The 26,939-nt window shown below is 34.1% G+C and overlaps 1 protein-coding gene across 1 annotated transcript in view; it reads right to left on the reverse strand.

The window, feature by feature from the left end:
- Positions 1–26,939, reverse strand: part of LRPPRC (leucine rich pentatricopeptide repeat containing) — a 100,471-nt gene that overhangs the window by 66,582 nt on the left and 6,950 nt on the right. Inside the window, exons 2-14 of the mRNA XM_090281227.1 lie at positions 20,978–21,177; positions 19,534–19,656; positions 17,336–17,457; positions 17,176–17,234; positions 16,454–16,540; positions 15,705–15,831; positions 15,223–15,367; positions 14,766–14,911; positions 14,143–14,248; positions 13,958–14,065; positions 9,851–9,969; positions 8,307–8,400; positions 5,277–5,343 (exon numbers count right to left, since the gene is read on the reverse strand). Coding sequence (XP_090137353.1) covers positions 5,277–5,343; positions 8,307–8,400; positions 9,851–9,969; positions 13,958–14,065; positions 14,143–14,248; positions 14,766–14,911; positions 15,223–15,367; positions 15,705–15,831; positions 16,454–16,540; positions 17,176–17,234; positions 17,336–17,457; positions 19,534–19,656; positions 20,978–21,177 — 1,503 coding nt within the window. The remainder of the gene's footprint in view (positions 1–5,276; positions 5,344–8,306; positions 8,401–9,850; positions 9,970–13,957; positions 14,066–14,142; positions 14,249–14,765; positions 14,912–15,222; positions 15,368–15,704; positions 15,832–16,453; positions 16,541–17,175; positions 17,235–17,335; positions 17,458–19,533; positions 19,657–20,977; positions 21,178–26,939) is intronic.

A 26,939-nucleotide genomic window follows, 5' to 3' on the forward strand; every position in this document is an offset into this window, starting at 1 on the left:
CCAATTTGCACTTCTAATCCCTGCACCTTTTCCCCATTCTCCTCCTTCCCCCTCCCAGCTGATATCGTCGTCGGCAGCCGTCCGTCTCGAGAGACGATGGTGTAGCTTCTTAAGAGTCTATCTGCACCGCCGAGAATGGTTGTGCAGCTGATAACCCTCCACACAATCTCCATATGTATGATTCTGTTCCTGTTCTATTGTTTGTTTGCTTTTAGATTCAATTGTTGATAGTTGAGAATTTATTGCCATTTTAATGTTCATAGTTTTTATCATCTTTTTCTTATGTAAGTCCCTTTAACATTTCCTATAATAATGGCTTCATGATGATGAAATCCTTTAGTTTTATCCTGTCTGGGAAGCACTTATCTGCCCTTCAATTCTAAATGATAGCTTTGCCAGATACAGTAATCTAGGTTGTAAGTCCTTGCTTTTCATCACTTTGAATACTGCTTGCCAGTCCCTTCTTGCATGTAAAGTTACTTTTGAGAAATCAGCTGATAGTCTTATGAGAACTTCTTTGTAGGTAACTCTCTGATTTCCTCTTGCTGCTTTTAAGATATTCTCTTTATCTTTAACCTTTGGTATTTTAATTATGATGTATCTTGGTGTGGTCCTCCTTGGGTCCATTTTGTTTGGGACTCTCTGTGCTTCCCGGACCTGTATGTCCATTTCCTTCACCAAATTAGGGAAGTTTCCTCCATTACTTTTTCATATAAGTTTTCCATTTTTTGCTCTTCCTGTTCTTCTTCTGGCACCCCTATGATTCAAATGTTGGGATGTCTGAAGATGTCCCAAAGGCTCCTTAGCCTCTCGTTTTTTTGCATTTTCTTCTTCTTGCTGTCCTGATTGAATGCTTTTTTCTTCCTTATGTTCCAAATCATTGATTTGATTCTTGGCTTCAGTACTTCCACTGTTGGTTCCCTGTAGATTTTTCTTTAGTTCACTTAATGTAATCATTTCTGCCGATGTCTTTGTTACGCTGTTCAAGTATCCAAAAGCTCCTGGAGCATCCTGATTACCAGTATTTTGAAATCTTCATCTGATAGGTTGCTTATCTCCATTTCATTTATTTTTCTAGAGTTTTGTTCTGTTCTTTCATTTGGGCCATATTTATCTCCTCAATTTGGCAGCCTCCCTGTGTTTGTTTCTGTGTATTAGGTAGAGCTGCTCTGACTCCGTCTTAGTAGTGTGGCCTATTGATGAAAAGCGCACCTGTAAATTATATGGGGCAGAGCCTTAGGTAATTGCTAAGGTGGGGCAATCTGCAGCTCTGTGTGGGGGATGGCTTAGAAAGGGGATAATGCTGCTGCCTGGCCTCTGGAGTTCTGCCCTGGAGGAATTCCAGCACTCGCCCTGATGCCAGTCACTTCGATATCTCCCTGTATGCCACTGGTGATGCCCTTCCAGCTGTGCCCTGGTGCTGAATCCCAGAAAGAATAGGTCTGCATAAGTCCTCAGTCCATTGCAGGCCCTTTAAGAGGATTCTCCTACGAACCCTGTAGCTTCTTCCTCTGCCCTAACCCCCACTGTTTTTTACAGCCAGAAGTTATGGGGGCTTAACTCCCTGGCATTGAAACCCTGGTCCTGGTAGTCTGGTCGGGGGCTGGGACACCTCATTCCCGAGGGATCCCTCCAATTTTTATCCACATGTGAGTATCAGACCGCCCATTCCACACCACTCCACATCTCCACATCTCTCCATGTCTCCACCCCTCCTTCCCGTCTGGATGAATGTGGCTTCTTTAAGTCCTTGGTTGTTGGACTTCTATACAACTTAATTTTCTAACATTTTCTAATGTTTCTGGGTGACACTTGTTTTGTAGTCTAGTTGTAATTTTTTCTGTAGTTGTGCAAGGAGGCAAGGTGTATTTACCTACACCTCCATCTTGACCAGAAGACCACATAGTTGGTTTTTCAAAAATATTGTAGGATAGTGTAAAAATTAATCTTGGCCAAAATAGGTTAGAGAATACGTGCCAGGAATTGTTGCCTCATATACCCTGGATCTACCACTAGGTAGTAGAATATACTAAAAGTAGCTAAATATTCCAAAAATTGAATTTCAATATTGAAATGAATACCCAAGTTTCCCTCAGATTAGTTCCAGTGACTATGATATCTCATTTAATGTTCTATAACTTCTAACATTTCTGCAGCTATGAATAATCATTTCTGGTAAGCAATAACTAAGTCAATCTCTTACATGCTAATCTTTACATGAATTGCAGGTAGTTAACTTGGACTCTACTGGGAATGTCATTATTCAGTTTTCCCCTATCCGCTCAGCCAATTCTACAAGTACTGGAGTTACAACAGGACCCGGAGAAGCAACCACAGGTGACTGTTTCAACAGCTGTACTGAGTGTACTGACAAAGGAATTTTAAAATATATTATTATTTGATTCAGCATCAAATGAAATAGAAGACTACACTAATACCAAGATAATGGACTATACGATGACATTAATTACATTTTGTATTTTTGATAGTTTTGGGGATGGGAGAAAAAGGAAGAAATTACCTCTAGTAACAAATGCTTCTAATTATGCACATATTTTTATGAATAATGCCAAGCTACCATAGCCTGAAACTTTTCTATGTCTACAATTTAAAAAATTCATCAACATAATCTAGTTTTAGTACCTACAGATTTAAAATATTTTTATGGAAGAAACTAGTTAAAATCGATTTTTACAGGGCAAAGTACCAGAGGAAAGAGCTTGACGAAGAGAGTTCTGGAGAGCTTCAGAGTTGTCCTCAGTCCTTAGCTGACTACTGAAAACCACATGTGAGTGAGAAAACAATCTGAAGCCGAGGAAGCCACCTGAAATCTTTTCAGAGGCTCTGAAAAAGACAATTCCTAGAACTCACACAGGTATTGGAATAGTTCACATTCCCAATAGTCTCCAAATAGACGGGAGCTAGTAAGTACTCAGTCTCAATACTAGGGCTAAATTAATTTAGTGGGAATGATCATATACTAAAGGCTGCTCCAGTCCTGCCTAACACAGCATAAAAGCAAACACTAGGAAAACTGTTCCAAGTAACTTAACCCACGACTATCTCAGAACAAAGCTCAAATTTATTTAAAGTAATACCAAAAAAATTTCAGATCCACCAGCACAAAATCCATACCTGGCATCCAAACAAATTACAAAGAAGCAGAAATGTATGACACATAATGAGGGGGGAAAAAAGAACCAATAAAAAGATCCAGAAATGACACAAGTAATGAAATTAGTAAACAAGGACATCAAAACATCTACCTTTAATATATTCATATAGTTGAGAAGGAAGAAAAAAGCATGAGCATGTTAAGGAGACATAGGAGATATTTTAAAAAACCAGACTGAATTTCCAGAAATAAAGAATATAATGTCTGAAATTAAAATACATTCCAAATATATCTTTCTCAGCCAAGCCTCCACAACGCACAAGTTAGTCTACTTTCTTCAAATAAAGGACAAGTTTCTTTATGTTACTTAAAATATTTCACAGTCTGATCCCAACCAACATCTCCAGTCTCAACAATAAATACTTTCTGAATTCAATAGAATGCCTAAAAACAGAGGCAGAAAATAAGGCCTCAATAATTAATCCAATAGCACTGGTCATGTGCCAGGTATTAACCTACACACTGAAGACAGTGCAATTAACCAAACAAACATGACTTCCATGTTTCCCAGCCTGCAATGAATCAGAAACAGTAAATTATTTAAGTGTGTATAGGTTACTTAAGATAAACACTTAAAGTTGTCAAGAGTAACAGCAAAAAACCTGACAGCAAAGATGATGACACAGATTAAAAAGCGGAAACAGAGACAACACAGCAACCAGACACATATAAATTATTCTTGCTAAAATATTCAAACCTAATCTGATCATGAGAAAAAAAATCAAATAAAAATGTGGGAGGGACATTCTATAGATAAAGTAGCCTGGACTCTTGAAATAAAAGTCAGTGTCATAAAGGACAAAAAAGTTAAGGGAGTTGTTCTTGATTTAAGAGAATAGAGAGAGAGCAATCAAATGCATTGCATGACCCCAATTGCATCCTCAATCAAAAAGTAAAACAGCTATAAAACAAATTTGTAGAACTGGGACAATCTAAATATAGTGATGTTATACCATTATTAATTTTTTAGGAGTGATATTGGTATTGTGATTATACAGATGACTTATTCTTTTTTTAAAAAAAATAATTATCACTGGCTTTTCCATTTATTTTGTATCATCCTGTACTCCTTTAAAAAAAAATAATTAATTTGTTTATTTATTTGTAGAGAGAGGGGACAGGAGAAAGAGAGGGAGAGAAACATCACCGTGTGGTTGCCTCTCACTCACGCCCCCAACTGGGGACCTGACGTGCAATCTAGTCATGTGCCATGACTGGGAATCGAACCAGCGACACTTGGCTCGCAGGCCGACACTCAATCCACTGAGCTACAGCAGCCAGGGCTCCAGATGATCTTATTCTTAAGAGATACAAGCTGAAGTATCCAGCATCATCAATATCATAACGTCTACAACTTCAAGTGGTTTAACAAAATAAAAAAAGGATATGTATATACAAGATTGGGCAAAAGCAAGTAAACGGATGTAAGTATGTGAAACACAGTTTATTCTTATAAATATATTGTATTATTTTCCATATGAACAACTATAAACCTACTTTTGATCCACCCTGTATATGCATGTGTATATCTACACATTATCTATATAGATATATATGTTAGAGAAATAGTATATAAGAAAGCAAGTAAATATTGCAAAATATCAACAAATGGTAAATCTATGTAAAAGGTATGTGGTTATTTCCTTTACTACTCTTTCAACTTTTCTTTATGTGTACATGTTTTCAAAATAACAAAATTAGAAAGGAAAAGGTCATTAACATTCTCTTAGCACACAGAGGAGGAAAGTAGTATTCTACTGAATAAAAGTCACCTTGTAATTAAATATTCAAAGTACAAATCAAACATACACGTAAATTCATCTATAATTCTAAATTGCCATTTTCAAACTGTTTTCTTCTTTAAACCAACACCATCACCAAATCTGTGTGTATTTCTCGGAAAAGATGATATAAAAGGCTGCTTGAACTCAATTCAACTACTTATAGGTAGAATAAAAAACAGATTAAGATTATTTCAGGTAACTAGTACATTGAAAGACTTAGAAGAATATATATTTCCTCACACAGTTGGTAAAAAAGACAGAAGAAATCAGACCAGATTCAGGTAAAGAACATTATATAAGGTGATCGATTGTCTTACCTCCTAAAGCCTAGAATTAGGCTGCCCCTCAAAGAAGCAAATGAGAAAGGCAATGTATTTGATTTCACTGCAAAAGAAAATGGTTGTAATTTAATCTCAGACCAAAAACAAAAACTTAAATTATCATCTTATTTGGAAACACATTTATACCTTTTCATTTTCATTTCAGAAATTTTACTTTTAAAATGGAAATGCTTTCATATAAAATTAACTAGATAATGTAGCAATATGTATTTGCAATATAAACTATCCTCTTAGAACACTTTTACTTTGTTTTCATGAATATAAATAACTAATGAATTTATAAATATTCTTTCATATAAATGACAATAATCTACCAGCATACTCAGAGTCAGCCTATACACTGTTCAAGGCTATACACTAATGGACAGTGTGGCCCTACAAAGGGAGAGACTGTAACCATCCTATGGTACCTTTGTCCTTTAAAAGACAGTAGATGAGGGGAAAAGTTCTTTTCTGGGAGTTGGGTTGGGTTCTGTTGAACTATTCATATTTTCTCGTTCTATTTTCCACTATGATCAATGACAAGCATTCATGTAAGAGTGACAACCTAAAGTCATAATAAAATAGGTCTTAACAGGTAATCGATGTACAGATATATTGATCTTTCACTTTTCTAAGCATCTCTTTGCTCTACTACTCATTCTGTCATTTAACAGTCTACCTCCTTGTGTGTTTCAGTGCTGATACCGGAAGTCTGACTGGCCTTAGTATTAGAATCAGGCCTTAATTAGCAAAGGATGGAGTCACAGTAGGTATCTCCTGAATCTATTTTCCCTGCCACTGTATTTTCCTTGTCACTGTATTAAAATGATGCCACAAAAAAAATTATAAAATAAAATGGTGCCATGTTATAAGTAACTGATTTAATCTTTTCAATATACATGTAATTTGGCTACTGAATGATACAAGATGCACTGAATTATACAGGAACTCACAGTGGAAGCAAATTCTGAAGACAATTAATAAATACAGTTTAGGTGAAGATTAAGATACCTGGTTAACTAGAAAAAAAAAAAACCTCATGGGAAAAGTCACATTATATTGTCACATTATTTACTCATCTCCCCTAAATGTGAACAAAAATTTAACCCACACGTAAGGAGAACTGTTTTTAGGTCTCCTGTTATATCCCTTGAATAGGGAGCATAAATTCTCAGGGTTTTATATAGCATTTGAAAAATCTAAAAATCATTTTAAAAATGACCTATATTTAGTCACTCAAGGACTTGAGTAAATGTCTTTCGGCAACCTTTAATCTGCTTGATTAAATTAAGTTTCCATGCCTGCAAAGAGAAGTGGGAACATGTTTGCTACTACTCCACAAACTCTCTTCCCTACCACCTGCCACTCCTTGGGAAGTGGTAACCAAAAGTGCAGACCTAGGAGCTGCCTAGAGTCAGTACCGGCAATTACAGAACCAACCGCTCTCAAAAACCCAGTAAATTAAAAGGGGAGGGAGGCACTGACAGGGTGAACTGAAATATTCTAGACTTAAAAGTTCCTGCAATGCTTTTTCAAATTTAATAAGCAATCTCTTGAAAATTTATTTTTATACTATTCAAATTAGTATTTTACAGAATATTGTCACATTTTTATTCATTAAAAGGGCAACCAGAAACATCTCAGCAAGTTGAAGGCTGCTGACAAAAAACATCTAGTTTCCTTAGCAACAAACAAGTCTGAAAAATCAAGAGGTTGACAATGAAGTGGAAAGGATGGTACGATAATGAGAAATGGCAACTCTCATGTATGCACCTTATGTGCCCAGATTCCTCTGCTAATGCTTCTGTTTTCATCTTGTCAGAATGGAAAATCTATATATTATACAGAGTGGAAGGCAAAATCAATACACTCAGCAGCCAGCATTAATACACAACATCCTACTCAATAACTACACTTCTAACAGTCACTGTTTTTGTTTTGGCCTTTTCCTTACAATATTATGAACTATTTTAAATAACACATACACAGGTAATATATACCAATAATCTGGTTTTTACAAAGCTACTAATAAAACTAAATTACATCAATCAGAGCTTAATTTTTAACATTTTAGGGGTTAGAACTTGAAATTTTTTAAAAGATTTTATTTATTTATTGCTTTACAGACGGGGGAGAGAGAAAGAGAGGGAGAGAAACATCAACTGGCTGCCTCCTGAATGCCCGTACCTGGGGACCCAGCCCACAGCCCAGCCATGTGCCCTGACCAGGAATAAAACCAGCAGCCTCTTGGTTCATAGGCTGATGCTCAATCCACTGAGCCACACCAGCCAGGGCTGTGTTTTGTTTTGTAAAAAAAAATCTTTCCCACAAGATCTGAAAAACTCCCAAACAACATCATAAATATGCTAAAAAATGAAGACCTTAAGAAATGTCCTATTTTTTACATGTAGTACAGTGAAAAGAATGAGGTTAAAACTGGAAAATCTTGGCTCTAGTTAAATCGCTAACTTTGGGCAAATCATTTAACTTCTCTATGACTTTCTTTATCTTTCAATGGAAGTAATCTCATTAACATGGGATGAACACTGTAAAGCACTTTGCATTTAGAAGTATTTAGTAAAAATTCACTGTGTTTTTGCTGATGAGCACTGGCTTTATGTAACTTATAGCTAAAACAGGAGTTAGTTTAGAAAACATTTTCAAAACCAGTATCTCATTATGATTTTCACAACTCCCACAATGTAAATAAATAGATACTATCCAATCATGAGTGGCTTAATTATAAACAAAACGCAGGCCTTCTGGGTCTCCAGTCTTGCCTATCACCATGTTATCACCAAGGTCCTTTTAACTTTCAAATTACATCCAAATTATCCACAAGTTCAAATCATAAACTGCCTATCAGTCTGACTTAAATAAGACATTAAAAAACTTCCTTGTTTTCAAGAAAATAACTTTGAACTATAGACGTAGGCAATGAGGCCATGAACTACCCAATTGTATGCCCTCAAGGGTAACTGAAATCAGCACCTATCAATTTCACATCTAATGTTGCATACTTACAAAATGATAAAACATAGTCCAAGTTCCCATTTACTGCTTCACTTCTCAATTCAGCTTGAGAAAATGTATCAGTTTCAAATACACATCCACTTTCCTAGGGAGAAAGCACATTTCAATATGCCTCAGCTAAACATTTTGATATGTTATTCAAATTTGCTGTTTTCCCATTTCTTTGTATCACCATATTCTGATAACCCTTCATTTTCTACAATACGAAAACTGAATAATTAAACTTTAGCAAGAGCTCCAACATTTCAAATTAAATGCTTATCTTCAAATTCAGATAATTTATTACCCTTATAGTGCCTTCTTTCTAGAAAGAATTTATTTGATGACACTAAAACAATTCTCAAATTTAAAGCAAAATAAAAAATGAATGCACTGATCTGAAATGACATTGTGGAGCATATAACGAGGTAAAAGTCAAATTTAATTTATCTCCAAATAGTTCATCACTTTTCCCAACAGCATCATTTTGTTTAAAAATTTAAGTACACGAGCTAAGAATTAGCTCAAATACATTTACTGGGTCACTGTATAATAGCACAATATTAATAACCTCTCAATCAATAATAAGCAATAAATAAAAATAAATTATAGTATATCCATATAATAAAATGGCATGCAAGCATTAAAAAATAACTAGTGGAATTACATGCTGTAATGATTGTAATGGAAAAGTGCCAAGTTAAAAAAAAAAAAAAAAAGATTTAGAGAAATAAGAATATGTTTGAAATTACCTTTTTAATATATTTTTTAAACAGTAAATTATGTACAGCACAGGCTCAAAATACTCTGCTAAGTACTCAGGGAGAGAGGTAAGGACAATGAAGATATAAACTGCATTTCAGAGGGTTGTAATTATATGATTATTTCAAAAAAAAGAGAAGAACACTCAAAGTAGAAAAGGTATTATGTGAATAAGCACGTAAAACAAAGATATTTTGAACAAAATAATTCTCATTAAAGTATTTGGTGCTCTGCCATGTCATTCCTAATTGCATATAGCACTTTGCTTTGAAAATGGAGAAAATGGGAAGTGCAATCCATGCTGATCCAATGTACTAAGTCAATTTCATATGCTCCTTCATTAAAGGCCTTCTCCATTTTCATCAGGACAGGATAGGGTAGGAAAATAATGCTTTGGAGTAAAAAAGAACCAAAAAAGGTTAAAATTACAGAATGGAAAGTACACTGACTGTATTATGAAAATTCATATGAAGTGGAATGTAACATTCAAAAAGTGATAATTACAGCTGCACCGTACAGTGGGATTAAGGAGCAAACAGTTTTATTTAAATATCTGATATTGGCATATTATCTTTTGACACACAAAAATGCTGCTTTACTTCCAAATTTTTAAAGTTTAATCACTACAGATGTTACACTAACCAGCAATTTTATAAAACTTTAGAAAATTGTATACAAACATGACAATCTTCAGTGCTCAGCTTAATGACGTTTTCTTTTCTTTTTAGTAACAAAACATTATGGATGAAAGATATTCTCTTCAACTATGAAATTAAAACTGTATTTGTACTCACCTGCAAAATAGCACGAACTGACTTTACACTATCAAAGGATGGAAACACGTAATTTATGTATGTCTCCTGGTCAGGATTTACTCCCATTTCATGCATTGCTTTGAGGACTTCCACTAAACCTATAAGACAAAATTTAAAGGCACAGAGATAAAGAACTTGCAATAAATTAACAGAAAATCAGACAGTTTAGGTCATTTTACTTTCTGAATCATAATGAAGAGTCCTCAACATTTTGTTTGTCTAAAAAAGAAAGCAGAAAAGCAACAGAACTGGGAAATAAGATAAGTGAAATTCCATAATATAGAAATGATGATGATATACCTTCCTACTTACCTCTCAGGGCAGTCATAAAAATTAAAGAAAAAAATTTGTGTGAAACCCTAAAAATATTAAATAATGTTAATAGTAACAATAATGATTTAATTTTTTACCTGTTTTAAAATACTCTTAACAATTTTTAAAATTTCCTTAAATATGTAGAATAAATGCAGCATAAGGTAATTTTATTATCAATTTACTAATGTCTGGAAATGGCCAACAAATTGATAATTCTTATTTTTGTACAAAACACTTCACACAATCATCTATGCATCAAATACTTTTTAGTCTCTCAATTCTTCATTTTTCCAATAATGTTTATCAGGGGAGGAGTACACTCTGCTTACTTAGATGATCTGTGTTACTAGCATTTACAACTTGTATGTTTTTAACTGAAACTAAACCAAGTTTATGAAAATCTGACTCACACCTTCCCTCAGATAAGTTCAGTACCCCCTCAGCCATTCTGAGGGAGCGTACCAAAGACTTCTACTTCAATAATATAGTCAAATGGGCCCTGACCAGTGTGGCTCAGTAGGTTGGGTGTCGTCCTACAAAGCGAAAGGTCACTGGTTCAATTCCTGGTCCAGGCACATGCCTGTGTTGCGGATTCAGTCCCCAATCAGGGCGCATAAGAGAGGCAACCAATTGATGTTTCTCTCTCACATTCATGTCTCTCACCGCCCTTTTCTCCCTCCCTTTCCCTCTCTCTAAAAATAAATAAATATAATATTTTAAAAGTAATAATATAGATGAGAAGAGAAAAACACTTAATAAGAAGAAAAAGTTGATTGATCTGACATACCTATATATATCCTCCTAAAAAATACAATTCCTATTTCTTAAAAAAAAAAGATTAAAATAATCATATATTAATTTAGACAGGGACCCCAATTTCTGTGAACTTAGAAAATCTAAACTAAGACTAAATAAATAATCTAATTAAAATATTTCAAATGCAGTCATGAGAAAGTTTATGAATCTAGTGGAAAGTTTCCATTAAAAAATTTTATAAGAATTAAAACAGTTCAAAGTTTTGGGAAAGATACACGGTTTACCTGAGCAACTTTACCAACTATGACCATTTATACTACATGACTTTAGACTCTAACCAGAGCACTCACTTTATTAGAAGCCTATTTCTTACTTTTTGAAAAGTACCATTTAGGCTTTCATATTGGCCCTTCCTTATATCTTACCCTTCCTATGTTCTTATTTTTATGTTGTCTAAATATACCAAGAGATGTAGATAGATCCTCAGTCATTCTGGTTAAGTTCCTCTTATTCAGGCCAAGTAGCTAAAATTCTAAGTGGTGACTTTCCATTTGCACCAGAGAGAAATATACTAGTGAGATGAGCCATGAGGAAGTCATTATAAGAGTTTCTTACTGGTTGGTGATGGCTAAACTTGCAGCCAGAAAAATTCTAGGATTCAATAAAAATGTGATCAACCTATTGTTGAAAACTCTTGGCTCAGTTTGATCTGACCCCTCAATATCTTTCTTTGATATCCTGAAGAGGTTTATTTATTCCACAGGAAACATTCCACTACATCCTCCATCACTACAGCCATTATCTTATTTCTCCCAGTTTATATATGACTTTCCCTAGACAAAGAACAAGTTCACTGCACTAATAAAAATGTTACTTGCTTACCTTACATTAAATAAACTATATAGAATACATACAGACATTTCCCTGTTACATGAAGGAAGATTGTAGAATATTATCACTTTACTATATTTCTGGACCTCCTGCAAAGAAGAAACTAGTTTTTAAAAACTGTAAAACAATCAACAATATCTTACACTCTCAGGTTACCTTTCTCAGCTTTTCTATTATTCCAAATAAAATCCTCATTGATTCTGGGAGAAAGTTAGGAGAATGGGTGAAAAGGTGAAAGGGATTAATAAGTATAAATTGCCAGATATAAAAGCTGTCACAGGGATGTAAGTACAGCACAGGGAATACAGCCAATAACACTGTACTAAACATATATGGAGTCGGACGGGTACTAGACTTAGTGATATGATCTATTCTTAAGATACATGAATGTCTAATCACTATGTTGTACAACTGAAACTAATATAATATTGCATGTCAACGGTAATTGGAAGATAAATTAATTTTTCTAAAAACTTCACTGATTTAAAAAATTGGTAACACTTTTTATAATGTCCCTAATGCAAAAATCAGTACCTAATTTAAAAAATAGCTAAAATATTTTTCATACAATAAATTCAGCATAATACTTACAAATGTCTAAAATGGAGGGGTTATGGTATTAAAAAACAGTATTTAAAATAGGACAGAGATCCTCATAACTAATCCCACCACTACTGACAGCTAGATGTGTAATTTAAGGTCAGTCACTGAATCTCTCTCCATCTCTCAGTTCTTTTCATCAATATTATGTGAGCTTTCAACAACGCATCTCACAAATTTAAATTATGAAATTCTAAGAAAAGACAGATTTGAGATAAAACCCACTTTTCTACCAGTCTAAGCTACAACTACAGAAAAAAATTACCTGAATTCTTTGTGTGTAGTGAGTAGATAAAATGTGATAAACAATTCAAGTCTAGATATGCTGCTAAGGTTGAGGAAAGCAAATTTACCTGATGAAGAAACAAACATTTAAACAGGGGTCCCAAAAGTATTTTCATATCTGTGTAAAGGTGGACAGACAATACTAATATGCCCAGAATATTTTCATGGAATGATGTAAACATTTTATGACTTAAAACTATAGTTTAAAGGTTACTTCTTCAAGCTTTCAGCACTGGAGGATATGCAAAGAGTTAATCAACTAGCATACTGTTTTCCAAAGATTTTTCTAAAAAGGATTTAGAGACTTTTAGAGCCAGAAACAATTAGGGAATACTTCTCTCACTATCTTTGTTAAGCCAGAAGACAGCTATATATTTAAAATAAAATTGCAATATGAAAGTCTGCTAAAAGCACTTTTTTGTTGTTTGTGCATTTTGTTTGTCACCCAATGTCATACTAACAACTCTGCATCTCATTCTAAAGCACATTACACTTCGACATAAAATGAAAAAGACCATTTTTTGTTTCCCCAAGGGGGAAGTACTTCTGTTAAAAGCATCTTTTTATGATACTACTCTTTCTGAATTACCAATAATGCAAACCAAAGAATTAGATACTGTACTCTAAAATTTAATATTTGTTCAATTCTTATTCATACCCTATAGACATCCCATGTGTACAAGGGAAAAGTACGCTAAATGCTTAAACGTACTTAAGAGCCTGAAAGAGTGAACATTTCTGCCCTTCAATCAGCAGGCTGTCAGGTCATGAGCACCCATTTTGCAATAAAAGTTTTTCTCTCCTTATTATTATTGTTAAGTCAGCTCAGTTAAGGAGAAACAGACTGGTCCACAAGGAAAATGGCCTGATTATGTATAACTTTACCTTTAATGAGACTAGGCAAACTAATTTCAAATGCTATATGTAAAATCATGAACTATAGAGTTCTAGAAAGCCATAAAAATAATGAACTATTTAAAACTACTCTCACAGTTTGAATACCAAGATCAGAGATGAAGTAAATAAAAGTAATGTAATTAAGATGAAAGAAATCCACTACACTTAGTTTTTAAAATGCGTACGTAATATTTTCCCATGATTTAAATCAACTCTTATTTTCTCAGAAGGTCCGATACTCAGGAATAAGTATACTTTCCCAGAGAATTCAATCAGATGTGTGTAGAAACTATTACACCAGATCTCTGAACCATTGCAAATATGTAAAAGGCAAAACCTCACCTTGAACATTTTTCTCCTTCTGATGTCCAACTAGCAAGGGCCAGAAATAATGAGTTCTGATAGGAAAACCTTCTTCCTTCAGAGCTTTCATTAGAACTTTTGCCAAATCTGAAAGAGATACCATGAAATATTACAAAGCTACCTCCCTAAAACTTATGTTGCTTTTACTTATGAGAATATAGTACCGGTTTTACTGGCCGCTAAAGCACAGTGGAGCGTGAACTGCAAAGGAGATGCATGCAACTGGGCTTCCTTTAACTTCTTGCAGTAGTCTTTCAGCTTCTCTGCAGGCTAGACAGGGGACAAAAAGGACACATCAGCTGGATCTACAAATGTCCTACCCTTTGATCTTCTGTAAACATTCTAACACTTTTGGGTTGAAAAATTAGAACTTCCCATCCTCTTCTATCTAATCATCTTACAACACAAAAACAAAGTTTTCATTATATTTATAATTGGTCTAATCTCATAACAGGTTCTTATACTTTTAAAAAAACATAATTTGCTCTAGCCAGGTTGCTCAAGTTGGTTGGAGCATCATCCCATATACCAAAAGGTTGCAGGTTCAAGTCTCGGTCAGGGCACATACCTAGATTGTGGGTTTAAGCCTTGGTTGGGGTACCTACTGGAAGCAACCAATCAATGTTTCTCTTTCACATCAAAGTGTATCTGTCTGTCTGTCTGTTTCTCCCCAACCCCACCCTTCCTTCTCTCTAAAATCAATAACATATCCTCAGGTGAGGATTAAAAATAAAATCTGATTTCACTACCTATTACATGGTCTACAATGTAAAAATGGACAGAATACCGTATTCATGGTCACACAGTGCCGTAAAAAGAAACTGCCAAAGTCATTCAGACCATCTTCCTTTGATATAGGACACGCTAATAAAACTTGCAATGCTGTATCTTCCAATTTTTCAGTGACTAAAAGCAAAATTAGGTTCATTGCATCTGGAAAGAAAACAAAGATGTCTTTTGTTACTGAACTGAAAATTATTTTTACACTGCAACCAATATGAAAGATAAACTTATAAACTACAAACACCAAAAGAATATAATATCGTAAATAATAATGAAGCACTTCCAAATCAAAACATTCCCATGTATTCATTAACTCAAGTTTTTCAGTTTATTAAGCTGCCTTTCAGAGTCCTATATTCATCTACCACAACTTCCTATTATTAGAGAATGCCCTTTTCATCATGTAAAAATAGTAATTCAGATTATCAGAAAAATCATGAAAGTAAAATTTTTAAAACTACCTGGAATATATCTTCTTTCATATGTAATCTTGTCCAAAATTTCTGAGACATATTGAGGATACCCAGCTTTACTGAAGCTAAAGATAATTTGCAATAAATCACGATCCATAAGGTAAAGATCGGACTTCTCCACCTTCTCCAGAGTCTATAGACAGTTCCAGAAATTAAAAATACAAGTTAGAAACCAGTATTTTTAAATTAAAGCTAAATATATTAAAATACCAAGATTTTGTTTAAAAATTTAGTAACATATATCATTTAAGATTTGGGACTTCTTTTATAAGAATGAAACATAAATATTCTATTTCAAAGCTGTTACATTAACACCAAGTTACCAAACTATGGGAATTCTCTTAGCAATACTACTGTCTACAAGAGATATCTTTAAAAACAGATACAAACTATATTCTTCTCCTTTATGCAAAATGTAACATAAGTTTATACAAATTACTTTAAAATATGTTTATTTACACAAGTCATACCTGTTTAACATGGTCAATGTCACCCTTCTCAGCATATGAATTCAATAAGGCTAGGTATGTGTCCGGACCAGGCTCAATTCCAGCCTCTTTCATCACTGTGAGAATATTCTCTGCATTCTCCATATCTCTGTAAGTTAATTCAAAGAAAATAAAACAGGTTACTATAATACTGTCAAATATAACAGTATCATTCAATCTAAAATGTATTACCTATGCTTATTAAAATTAAAAATTATTAAGTACCCTTTAGAAACATGGCAACATCAGAAAACTGTATTATTAAACTGGTTATAGGTTTCTGAAACAATAAAGATCATAAAAATCTCAAATTTTTACAGGCAGCCTCCCCAAAAGAGAAACCAAACTGCATCACAATTACATAGACATTGAATAGTGTGCATTCTCTCACTAAGTATGTTATGGCTCAAATTTACCTTTTTAGTGAAAAGTAAAATGTTAAGTTATTCTTCAAAACAAAAAATATTTTTCAGGGCACCAGCAGAGCAATTAATAAATTTTACAAAGTCGGTTACTTTTAATCAGGCCCAATTTTTAAAACTAAACATTTTCAAATGATAGTTTTATGAAATTGACAAATTTAAGAATATGGTATTTTTTAAATGTGCAGGTTCTATCTCACATGCTCAAGACTTTTTTGAGGGGGTAGATAACATGCTTTAAGAATTTTCTACAATATTTGTCTATATTTTAAGCCTCGCCTGCAAACAAAGCCTTAGGCTGAACGTTACCCAGCTCTTGCGTGCCCTGTAACAAGGGCACTGAATACTGCCTCTGTGATGGGAAGATCCTTCGTTTTCATAAATCCAAGAATCTTGCTGCAATAAAAAAGAAAATACTCCTTGGAATTAGCATCAAAAACACTCTCCAAACATGTATACACAAAACCCCATCCCTTGAAATTATAACACTGGTCTTGAAGTATTCTTGTTAAAAATGGTAGGTAATTTTGTAAAATCTGATTGTTTCTTCTATATTACCAAGTTAACCTTTAAAAAGCATAAAGTTTCATAAGATTCACTGAGTTCAAAATGAGACATTTCATTTCACACCTTATTTCCTAAACCCTCTATCCAGAAGCAGTAATAAATTTTATACAGCAGAGAAATGTCACAACTGATTTTATATGAATTAGTGAGATAAATGAATGCAGTTTAAATGGCTAAAACCTTTCCTTTAAAAAATATTTATTTAAATAAAGCCAGCTTTATACCTCAACAAGTTTAAACCTCTGCTTCAGTAAATCAAATTTTTCATTAAAATACCAAGTTTTACTTAACTTTCACCTCTTACACAATTTTACATTGTATATAAGTCATATTACCAACTACACAAGATTAAAATACTTCTGAAATGATTTCCTTAAGAATAGACTCAATAAAAGAGTGTGAATGTATCTAGGTTTACATGACATATATTTGTTTGCTTATACATACTTTATAGAGTTCCATACCTGGCACCTTCAATATCACCCACATTACAGTAAGCAGCAATCAACCTTTGGTATGTTACCTGTCAATGAAATGGGCCAGTTAACATATTTTTAATATTTCTGGGTTTAAAAAAAAAAAAGTGAATGTGACCAACAAACATTTACAACAGCAACTACCTACTCGATTTGGCTGAATGTTTGCTTCTTCCATTTTTGCCAAGAAGTCAGTTGGTGAAAATTTATGTTCATTTTGAAGGTAGACTTTAAGCAAAGCATTATAGTGACTTACATCATACACAGTACCTACAAATAAAATTTAAATCAATTTTTTAGAAAAGCACTTAAAATCATATTCTTTATCACAACTAAAACATGTGTACCTAAATTTAACAAACTAATTTCATGGGTCATTTCTAATTTAAACTGGAGATAAAACTCTAGAATGGATTTAAACCTCAGCTTGAAAAATTGATTGATTTGAAGAGTAATAAATAAAAAGACCATTCCAGAAAAAATGAACAACTTCAACAAAAAAAAGTTAAGAAGATTTACATACTATCATAGTGTGGCCAAAGAGGTACACCAGAAGTAATTCTATTTTCTTTTAATTTAGCATATGGCAACAATGAAATGATAGTCTATCACTTCCAGTCTTTCCTCCAGAATCCTTGTTAGTTTGAAAATCTCAGTTCCAGTCTCAGATCTGTGAATAGCTCATTCTGTAACTTAGGACACATTACCTAAGCTAAGCTATCTCTTACAGCTTTACAAGTTTGTGAACAAGAGTCACACTGGCAATCTACTGGGCTTCCGGCAACATTAACTCAACAAGTATTTATCAAGTGCAATATGTAAAAATAAAGCATCATGGTACTGGCAAAGAAGAAAACAAAGGTGTTATGGATTCCATTCTCAAATAAGATATAGAGGAAAGATACGTTTGTGAACAATTATAATAGAAAGTAATGTGTCTATTTTTCTACTGAGGTGTTAACATTATAATTGCTGTGTAAGGGCTTTTTTGTATTTTGGAACATAACTTTTTTCACAAATATTTCTCTCAGTTCAACATTGTATTTTTTAACTATGTGACTTACTGACATATAGATATTTCTAGTTTTTACAGTCAATTCTTTACCGTCATTTTTCTGTTGCTTTTACAGTTAGAATACCCTTTTCCATTAAGAAACGCATTTATCTCATCTCTATTCTTAAAACTTTAAAAAATGAACTTATCAACACAACTCTAGATAAATTCGAAACTCTGAGGTGAGGCTCTGTCTTTATTCTACAGGTTTGTTTTTTTTTTCATATAAGTGCTACATATTTCTTGAAGATATTACTAGACATTTTATATATGTGATTACACTTTAATACTTTTATCTACTTAAGTTTCTACTTGGAAAAGATATGGATTCTTGACCATTTAATATCTCCAACTACTTTACTGTAAGTTAATTTTATGGGATTTTACAGATAAACAAGCACATCACATAAAAAATAAATTTCTAGTATTTTTTCACATCTTATCAATATTTCATTGTTATTATACATAGTATTTATTAGTTGTTGGCTTTAGATTTTAACATGTGAAAGGAGCATCCATCTATTCTTTAAAATTTTTTAAAATCAGTAATGAACATTGAATTTTATCAAATGGTCTTTTGAGCTACTTAATTTTTTTTGGATAGGTACTATCTTCACAGTTTAGAACTGAAAAAGTATAAAAAGGTACACAGTAAAAAATTTATCTAGTGTTTATCATTCCTTCAGAAATATTTTAATATTGTATGTATGCACATAAACTTATAAACATTTTTCTTCAAAATAGTAGCATATTATATACACTGTTCTGAATCTTAATTTTTATTTAGATTTTGAAGAACACCTCACATTAGTATACGAAGCACTCCTTCAATTTTTTAACAGTTGCACAGTATTCCATTTTATGGACATGAAATAATTTATTTAACCAATCCCCTAGTGAGGAACATTAAAATCGGTTCCAATTTCTATTACAAATAAGCTACAATAAAGAATATCCTACTGCAAATGTGAAAATATCTGCATCTAAATTCTAACAAATGAAACAGCTTAGTCAAATGGTATGTGTATTTATAACTTTGACAGATCAAAGGCTTTTTAGTTTGTTCTTTTGCTTTTTAGCTTACCATAAAAATAAGTTATGAAAAAATATTTTATTTTAATGCCCCTAGGTGTCGCTATAAGTCACCAAATAAATATTACAAAAAAAAAAAAAAAAAAAAACATCAAGTAGCCCTTCCATAAAATTAATTATAGCACTTATGTAAAGAATACTTTAACTAAAGGAAAAAATATCTACAGCTTCTATACACATCTCATATTAAATTATCATACCCAATTTCTGAAGTTTGTCCCATATCCTGTGAACCAATTCTGTCCTCTCTGAGAACTTTAGTTCAGGTAAGAGAGAACCACAGCTGCGCAGCAGAAGCAAGGCATGGTTACCACCTGGGCAACCTATGAAAACAAGATTAATGGGTAACATGTCACATGGTACAATATCATATAAATATCAAATTTTAAACTGAAATCTTATTCCAAAATCTCTTGATTCCTTAAAGATAACAGTAAGACACTACCTGTAAACTGGAGAAATACTATCCTAATTCACAAGTGTAATTTACGATGTTACTAAAAGTTCTAAGTTTTTACAAATTAGTCTGATTTCTTAAGGCAGATAAGGTTATGAATCTACATAATTTGCAAAACTACAGACTATTAAAATATACAAGACCTAACTTACATGAAGTGCTCACTGCAATTCAAAGGCTAAGTTTCTCACTATCTTATGAAATAACACAGAGCAGTACAATTAAAAGCTATGAATACAAATTTTAGGTTTATAAACAATTACAAAATAATATAAACTTCCTTCTCCCTTATCCATGTCCTTTATTAAAATGTCTCTGAAAGCTGACTTCAAAACAGAAACAAAAATGGACCACTGATTGTATGGTTCCATTTTATAAAGTATCCAGAGTAAACATATATGTTACAACAGAAAGTACACTGGTGGTTGCCTAGGGCTGGAAGGAACTGGAGGGTCTTGGGGCTGATGGGTATATGGAGTTTTCCTTTCGGGGTGATAGAAATGTTCTGAAATGGATTGTGGTAATAGTTGGACAACTCTGAATAAATTAAAGATGGAAAATGAAAAATATCATTTTAATGCACATTAATCATAACTGACACCCTTTTTGGATCCCTCATTATTAGACTCTGCAGCTTCTTAATAGGACTTAAGTCCATGGATGGGCTTCAGGAAGATGGTGAATTCTCTGAAACGACATGCAAAATTTTGTGTTCGCATGTGGGCTTTTTTGTGTGTATGAGAGGTCAGGGGAGTAGATGGTTTATAAGCTCCCATCAAATTATCAAAATTGAGTAAGCAACTTAAATAAATTTTAATAGCTAAGTTGAAGTAAAAGGGAAATGATTATCAATGTTCCTGGGAATCCGTCATTTGTGACCTTAGGGGAAGCTGACAATAAGTAATGGAAGGTAAGAAAAACTAATATCTTTCCAGAAACTCTACCACTGAAAGTGACTCTTTTATGAACTGTGGAAAGCAAAAAGCAATTTTTATTTGATTTTGAAACACACATTTGAGACAAAATGTCTTACTCAAAACTTTGCCCTGATGAGTTGGAAAGATCACAATCATAACATTAAATCATGGTCACTAGAAATAACAAACAAAACTGAAAGTATGAAAGAGCTCATCCCCAAACAAGTACTACTAATCGTTCAAATTTTTTAACAGCAAAGTTTGAAATACCTGAGTGACAGGAGTTATCAAAGACTTTTTGTAGAAGACTCTTGGGGATGCGGCCAGTTCTTCGGACAGAATTATCTAGTCTCATCAGAGCCCAGTCAAACTGACTGGCACTCTTCCTTTGAGATGACGGGGACTCCTCCTGAAGGTAGTTCTTTTTCTCAGCAGCGATGGCACACAGCCTGGCTTGGCTCAGTAGCCCTCTAGAGAATGAAACACAATTAACAATAAACCGTGAACTACTATCTGTATAGGTCGTCTTTGTGAGCAAAATTTATACAACTTTTTTATTAGTTACTAAATACACACATTCACAGTGCAACAGCATTTGCTCAGAGAAGTATAAACTGGTAGGAAAGAAAGTTTGGACTTTTGCTTTAAATAAAATTACAGGCACTCATACCAACTGCCTGCAAAGTAAATCTCTTGAATAATTATTTGACAGTGTACCAATAACCTTTCACATGGAATCATTTCAAACTTCGACAGTAAGATGGTGTTTTAAGTGTTTTTTTTTAATCTTCCTGACCAAAAGCTGTTTAATAAAGGAAAAATGAAGCAGTTTATGCTACAGTGCTCTCCTCACCTCTACAAATGAGAAAAGGGATCTAAAATATAACTGAAATTCTGTCCTGGCTGATGTGGATTGGTGGACTCAGCGCCAGTCTGCAACCCGAAAGGTCGCCAGTTCGACTCAGTCAGGGCACATGCCTGGGTTGCGGGCCAGGTCCCCAGTCGGAGGCGTGCGAGAGGCAACTGATTGATGTATCTCTCTCACATCGATGTTTCTCTCCCTCTCTTTCTCCCTCCCTTCCCCTCTCTCTAAAAGTAGATAAACAAAATCTTAAAAAAATAAAAATAAAACATAACTAAATTTCTGATAACCACCTTCAAATATTTTCAAGGTGTAAGTCATTAAAAGAAGCTTATTAAAAGAAGACCAATGTCGTCCTGGCTGGTGTGGCTCGTTGAATTGAGCACCAGCCTGCAGACGGAAAGGCTGCCAGTTCAATCCCCAGTCAGGGCACATGCCTGGGTTGCAGGCCAGATCCCTAGTTGGGGGCGTGCAAGAGGCAACCACACACGGATGTTTCTCTCCCTCTCTGTCTCCCTCCCTTCCCCTCTCTCTAAAAATAAATAAATAAAATCTTAAAAAAAAAAAAGAAGAAGACCAATGTCCAAGTTAAAATTATGCAATTTTTAAAAAGGATCATTCAGGACAAAAGAATTCCCATCTGTCCAGTGGTACTGTTTCATCTCTCCATTTAAATCTGCTTTCCATATGTCAAAATGATAGCTGTATACTTTTCTCATTTTTTAACAACTGCAACCATCAAAAATAAAACTAGATTTCTGGTGTTAAACATCATTTAACATCGGGAAATAAAAAAGGAAAAAAATGTTAAGTAAGGTCAAGACTAGTACATGTGTCTTTATCAAGAATAAACAACCTTTAAACCACTCAATATTTTAATAGTACAGGACTGACATGCAAGCCAAATGCTCTAAAACATGAAATCAGAGGTATTCCATGCTGTTGAAATACAAGCTGTACCTGATTTACCAATATCAAACCTAAAAATAATCCTATATGGGAAGGAAACCATCATAAATCTCTGAATTTAATTTAAATTCTTCCTCTGCATTCAAATATCATTAACACAAAGTTTCTAATTCAGAGATTTATATATTTATTCCAAAATATTTTAAACTTTCCAATAGCAGCCAGTAAGTGCAAACAGCTATAATATACACTAAGTACATAGGAACTAAGCATAATAAAGATTACTTATTAATCCAAGCATGCCTTCGGAATTATAAACATGTGTGTTCTAACATATGTACATTTTTTACCACAAGTACCAAAATAAATATTTATATAGTTATAATTTTAATAATAAAACTGTTGAATTTCTACTTTATGTCATTAATCTGGAAAGCCAATCACAAATTAAATGATTAAGTATGTGCTGTTACCTTCAAGAAAGCTACGCCCAGTAGTTTCACCACAAGGTTATATAAAACACAGAGGCAGTAATTGATACTAGACTAGAAATGCTATCACTGTGATCTGGGACAAATCACAACCACTGCAGCCGTCAATGATTCCACTCACGTAAATAAATAGAATGAAATGAAAATAAAATGGAAAAACTCAGGACACTAACTAAGACAATGTCACATTTAGTTGATTAAACTATGTAAATGAGCAAAATTAATTAAACACTAGATTATTACCTATAAACCACAGAAGATACACTCCTACATATGTCTATTCCTTATTTTTCAAAGGTTTCCTTTGTCCATTTATCTGCTTACTAACTAGATCAGCTGCTACTAACCTATGCCTTTGTTAGTCAAGAAACACAAAATGACATTATTTTAAAACACCCAGAATAATGTGTCAAGTGAGTGTGCAATAACATTGATCAACAACAAAAGCTGATTGACACAGACTTCAAAATTGAAATGAAGCATATTTGCCAAAGTTTTTTATACAATGCAAATCTAATAAACTGTGAAAGAGCAAAAAATAAAATAGAATAAAAATAAACCTTTGCTAAAATGCAGTTTTAAAATGTTAACATCAAACACAAAACGAAATTCAGGCAGAAGACAGATGTTAAGAAATCAGCACAACATTCTGAACATTCTAATGCTAATTTTTTTATAAATCTTTAATGCAGCCATTAAACATAAGTATGTGAAGAATAGCTTGGCTTTCATTAGTTTGGTTGAAATATAGATCTGCTATAAAACAAACTGGTGTAGAAGGATTAAGTATTTCAAAGTAAAGGGTTCTTCAGTCTTCAAAAGGATTCTCCAGTGATTCCCCACATAACAGTGCTTCCTACATTTATTATTTGGCCCAGAAATTATTTTTAAATTTACTGAACACATTCTAAAGGAAACAAGAATTTCATAGCCTGGAGCAGGCAAGAAAGAAAACAAGTCCAGGGGTTACAGCGGGTCCATGCAAAACAAATAAATGAGATGCATTACAGTACTATACAAAACAGTTCTAATGTCCTAGAAATGCCCTGTGTTCCACCTGAGCCCTTGGCAACCACTTTTTACTTGTTTCTACAGTTGTACCTTTTCCAGAATGTTATGGAGTTGGCCTAGGCAGTACGTAGCCTTTTCCAGACTGGCTTCTTTCACTTAGCATCAAGTTTCCCCCATGTCTTTTCACGGATTGATAGCTCGTTTCTTACTAGTGCTGAATAATATTTCATTGCATGGAAGTACCACAATTGTTTATTTGTTCACCTACTGAAGAACATATTGGTTGCTTCCAATTCTGGGCAATTATGAATAAAGCTACTAGAAACATTTGTGTTCTGGTTTTTGTGTGGATATAAATATCTGGGCTGGATCCTAATGTAAGTCTAGATTTATTCGGCTTTGTAAGAAACTGCCGAGCTGCCTTCCGAAACAGCTCACACCATTCTGTATCCCCACGGGAATGAATGACAGGTCCCTGTTGCCCCACATGGCTAGCATTTTGTGCCACAGATGTTCCGGATTTTAGCCACCCTAACAGGTATGTAGTGGTTATTTAATTGTTGTTTTAGTTGGCAATTCCCTAATGACATATGAGGTTGAGTTTTTTTCATAGGCTTATTTGCCTTCTGCAAGTCCCATTGTTGAGTTTCAAGAGTTCTTTGTATGTTTTAGATAGTCTCAAGTGTTATTTTTCAAGTTAACTCTTTATTAAAGTGTTATTCATTCCTTTTTAACTTGGAACAGCCACCAAACTAATCACACCCATTCGTAAAACTTTCCGTTCTCTATTCTCCTCATCTTCACTGCTGTTATGAGCCAATTCGGCATCACTTTTGAGCAATCAGAGTTTAAAGGATGCGAATATATGATGGGATAGGTATAATCAGTAGTTAATGTAATGTCTATTATGCACTTAATTATACCTCTAGGTAATAGAAAATTATGACTATAATCCTACTTTTACAGATAGGAAAGCTGAAGCAATTTGCCCAAAGTCACAGTAAAAGCTAGTTAATGACAGGATAATAGGGCCAAAATTTGTACTCGGTAGTCTCATTCTGAAATGAAATCAGCATAGCGGAAGGGCATTAAAGAAACTAATCTGGCTGTGAAAAGGGTTTCACATGGGAAAGGGGTAAAAATTAAACCTAGACAGGGAAGGTGAGACTAGACAATGGAAAGCCTCCAATGGCTGATAAGTAAGGGATGTGGATTTTGTGATATGCTTATAAAACACAAGACTGATTTTCATAAAGCTGCTCTCTCAGCTTGTTTCGTGGTACCATTCTGTAGGCAGTGGGGATCTCAAACATCACTTACATCCTCACCGATCCCTTAACTATTCCACTTGCGTTTTAGCCTATTGATGTGGTTGACTGCATCAGTTTTCACGCATTGAGCCAGCCTTGCACACCTAGAATATACCCAACTTGGTCATTGTATATCATTCTTTTTATGTTTTATACACATAATGATTCCGCTTAAGTTTTAATATGTTAAAAATTCAAAAATATAATGGCTCCTCCTAAAAGTAGTTGGCACTCCTTTCAAATTGCTCCATTGCTACCCACTCTACCACTACTACATTGTTTCCTGAAGCTCAAAATCTTAGGATAATTGTTTTATTGCTCAATCCCTCTCACCTCATTCCCCATGTGCCAAATCCTTCCAAGCAAGGCAGAACAGTTGGAGAATTAGAGGGCAGCAAGAATTAAAAGAGAGACACCACTCAGGCAGCTGTTGCAGTGGGGCTCAGGGAGAGACTGATGGAGCTCAGACACGTGGGCAGTGGAGGCAGGATAGAAATACATACCACCAAAGCCATCGCCCGATTTAATTACGAATTCCAGGCAACAAACGGCACCACACAATTTGTTAATTCTCACCACCATGTGGTGAAGAACACTTCACATAAAAGTACTTACTTAACCCTCTGTATATATCCTTTCCTATTATGTATCATTTTCATAAACACTTGATAAGCAGAATCTTAAGAGCAGGCTCTATGGCCTGGCAGAAATACATGAACTTTAAGAGTGTGGGCTTGAGTCCTACAGCCCTGCCTGAGTTCAAGCTCTGCCATTCACAAAATGTGGGACTTTGGCCAAGTTACTGCAACTCTAAGCTTGTATAATCTGAACAGTCTTCACCTCAGAAGAGTATCACAAAGATTGGCTGAGATATGCAGTGCTTCCCAAAAGATCACACTCTGCTAGGGAAGATGGTTTTAGACTGCACATAGACAAAGATTTTCCATTTTTGTAGCTCTATTTACTTTAATAAATATTTTAAAATAACTATCACAGCAAGCTATTTTACTAGCATTCTCACTTAAGACAAAATTAAGTTATAAAAATGTCAGTTTAAACCTAAAACCAACATCAAGAAAAATATTAAATATAAATAATAGTTTAGGTGGTACTCAGATTTAGCAAGAAAAAAAATCTGAAGGCAGTACAAATGCCCAAAGTTTGGGCAACACTGGGAAAGTGTATATAAAGAACCTGGTAAAGTGTAATAATTAATTAAATATTTACTGAGTATTTTCTTCCTTTTAAAATGTATTAGCAGAAAGCATAATATTTATTTTAAAAGGCTTGTTTACATTCAAGCTATACTATTTAACAACTACGTGGGTCTGGGAAACGTATTTGGTCTAAGCATTAGTTCCTTCACCTGAAGAAAAATACCACCTTATAAAGACTATATTAAAAAAAAAAAAAGTAAGATTCCCAACAAAACAGCACTCTATAAAGCTCTTACTATAGAAGGTACTCAAACACATCTGCTGCCCTGGCTGGTGTGGCTCAGTGGATTAAGCTCCAGCCTGTGAACCAAAAGGTCACCAATTCGATTCCCAGTCAGGGCACATGCTTGGGTCGCCGGCCAGGTCCCCAGTTGGGGGCGTGAGAAGAGGCAACGGATCAATGCATCTCTCGCACATGGATGTTTCTCTCCC

The sequence above is a fragment of the Furipterus horrens genome, unplaced genomic scaffold (genome assembly GCF_987537825.1).
Source record: "Furipterus horrens unplaced genomic scaffold, mFurHor1.1.pri manual_scaffold_6, whole genome shotgun sequence".
Classification (NCBI taxonomy): domain Eukaryota; kingdom Metazoa; phylum Chordata; class Mammalia; order Chiroptera; family Furipteridae; genus Furipterus; species Furipterus horrens.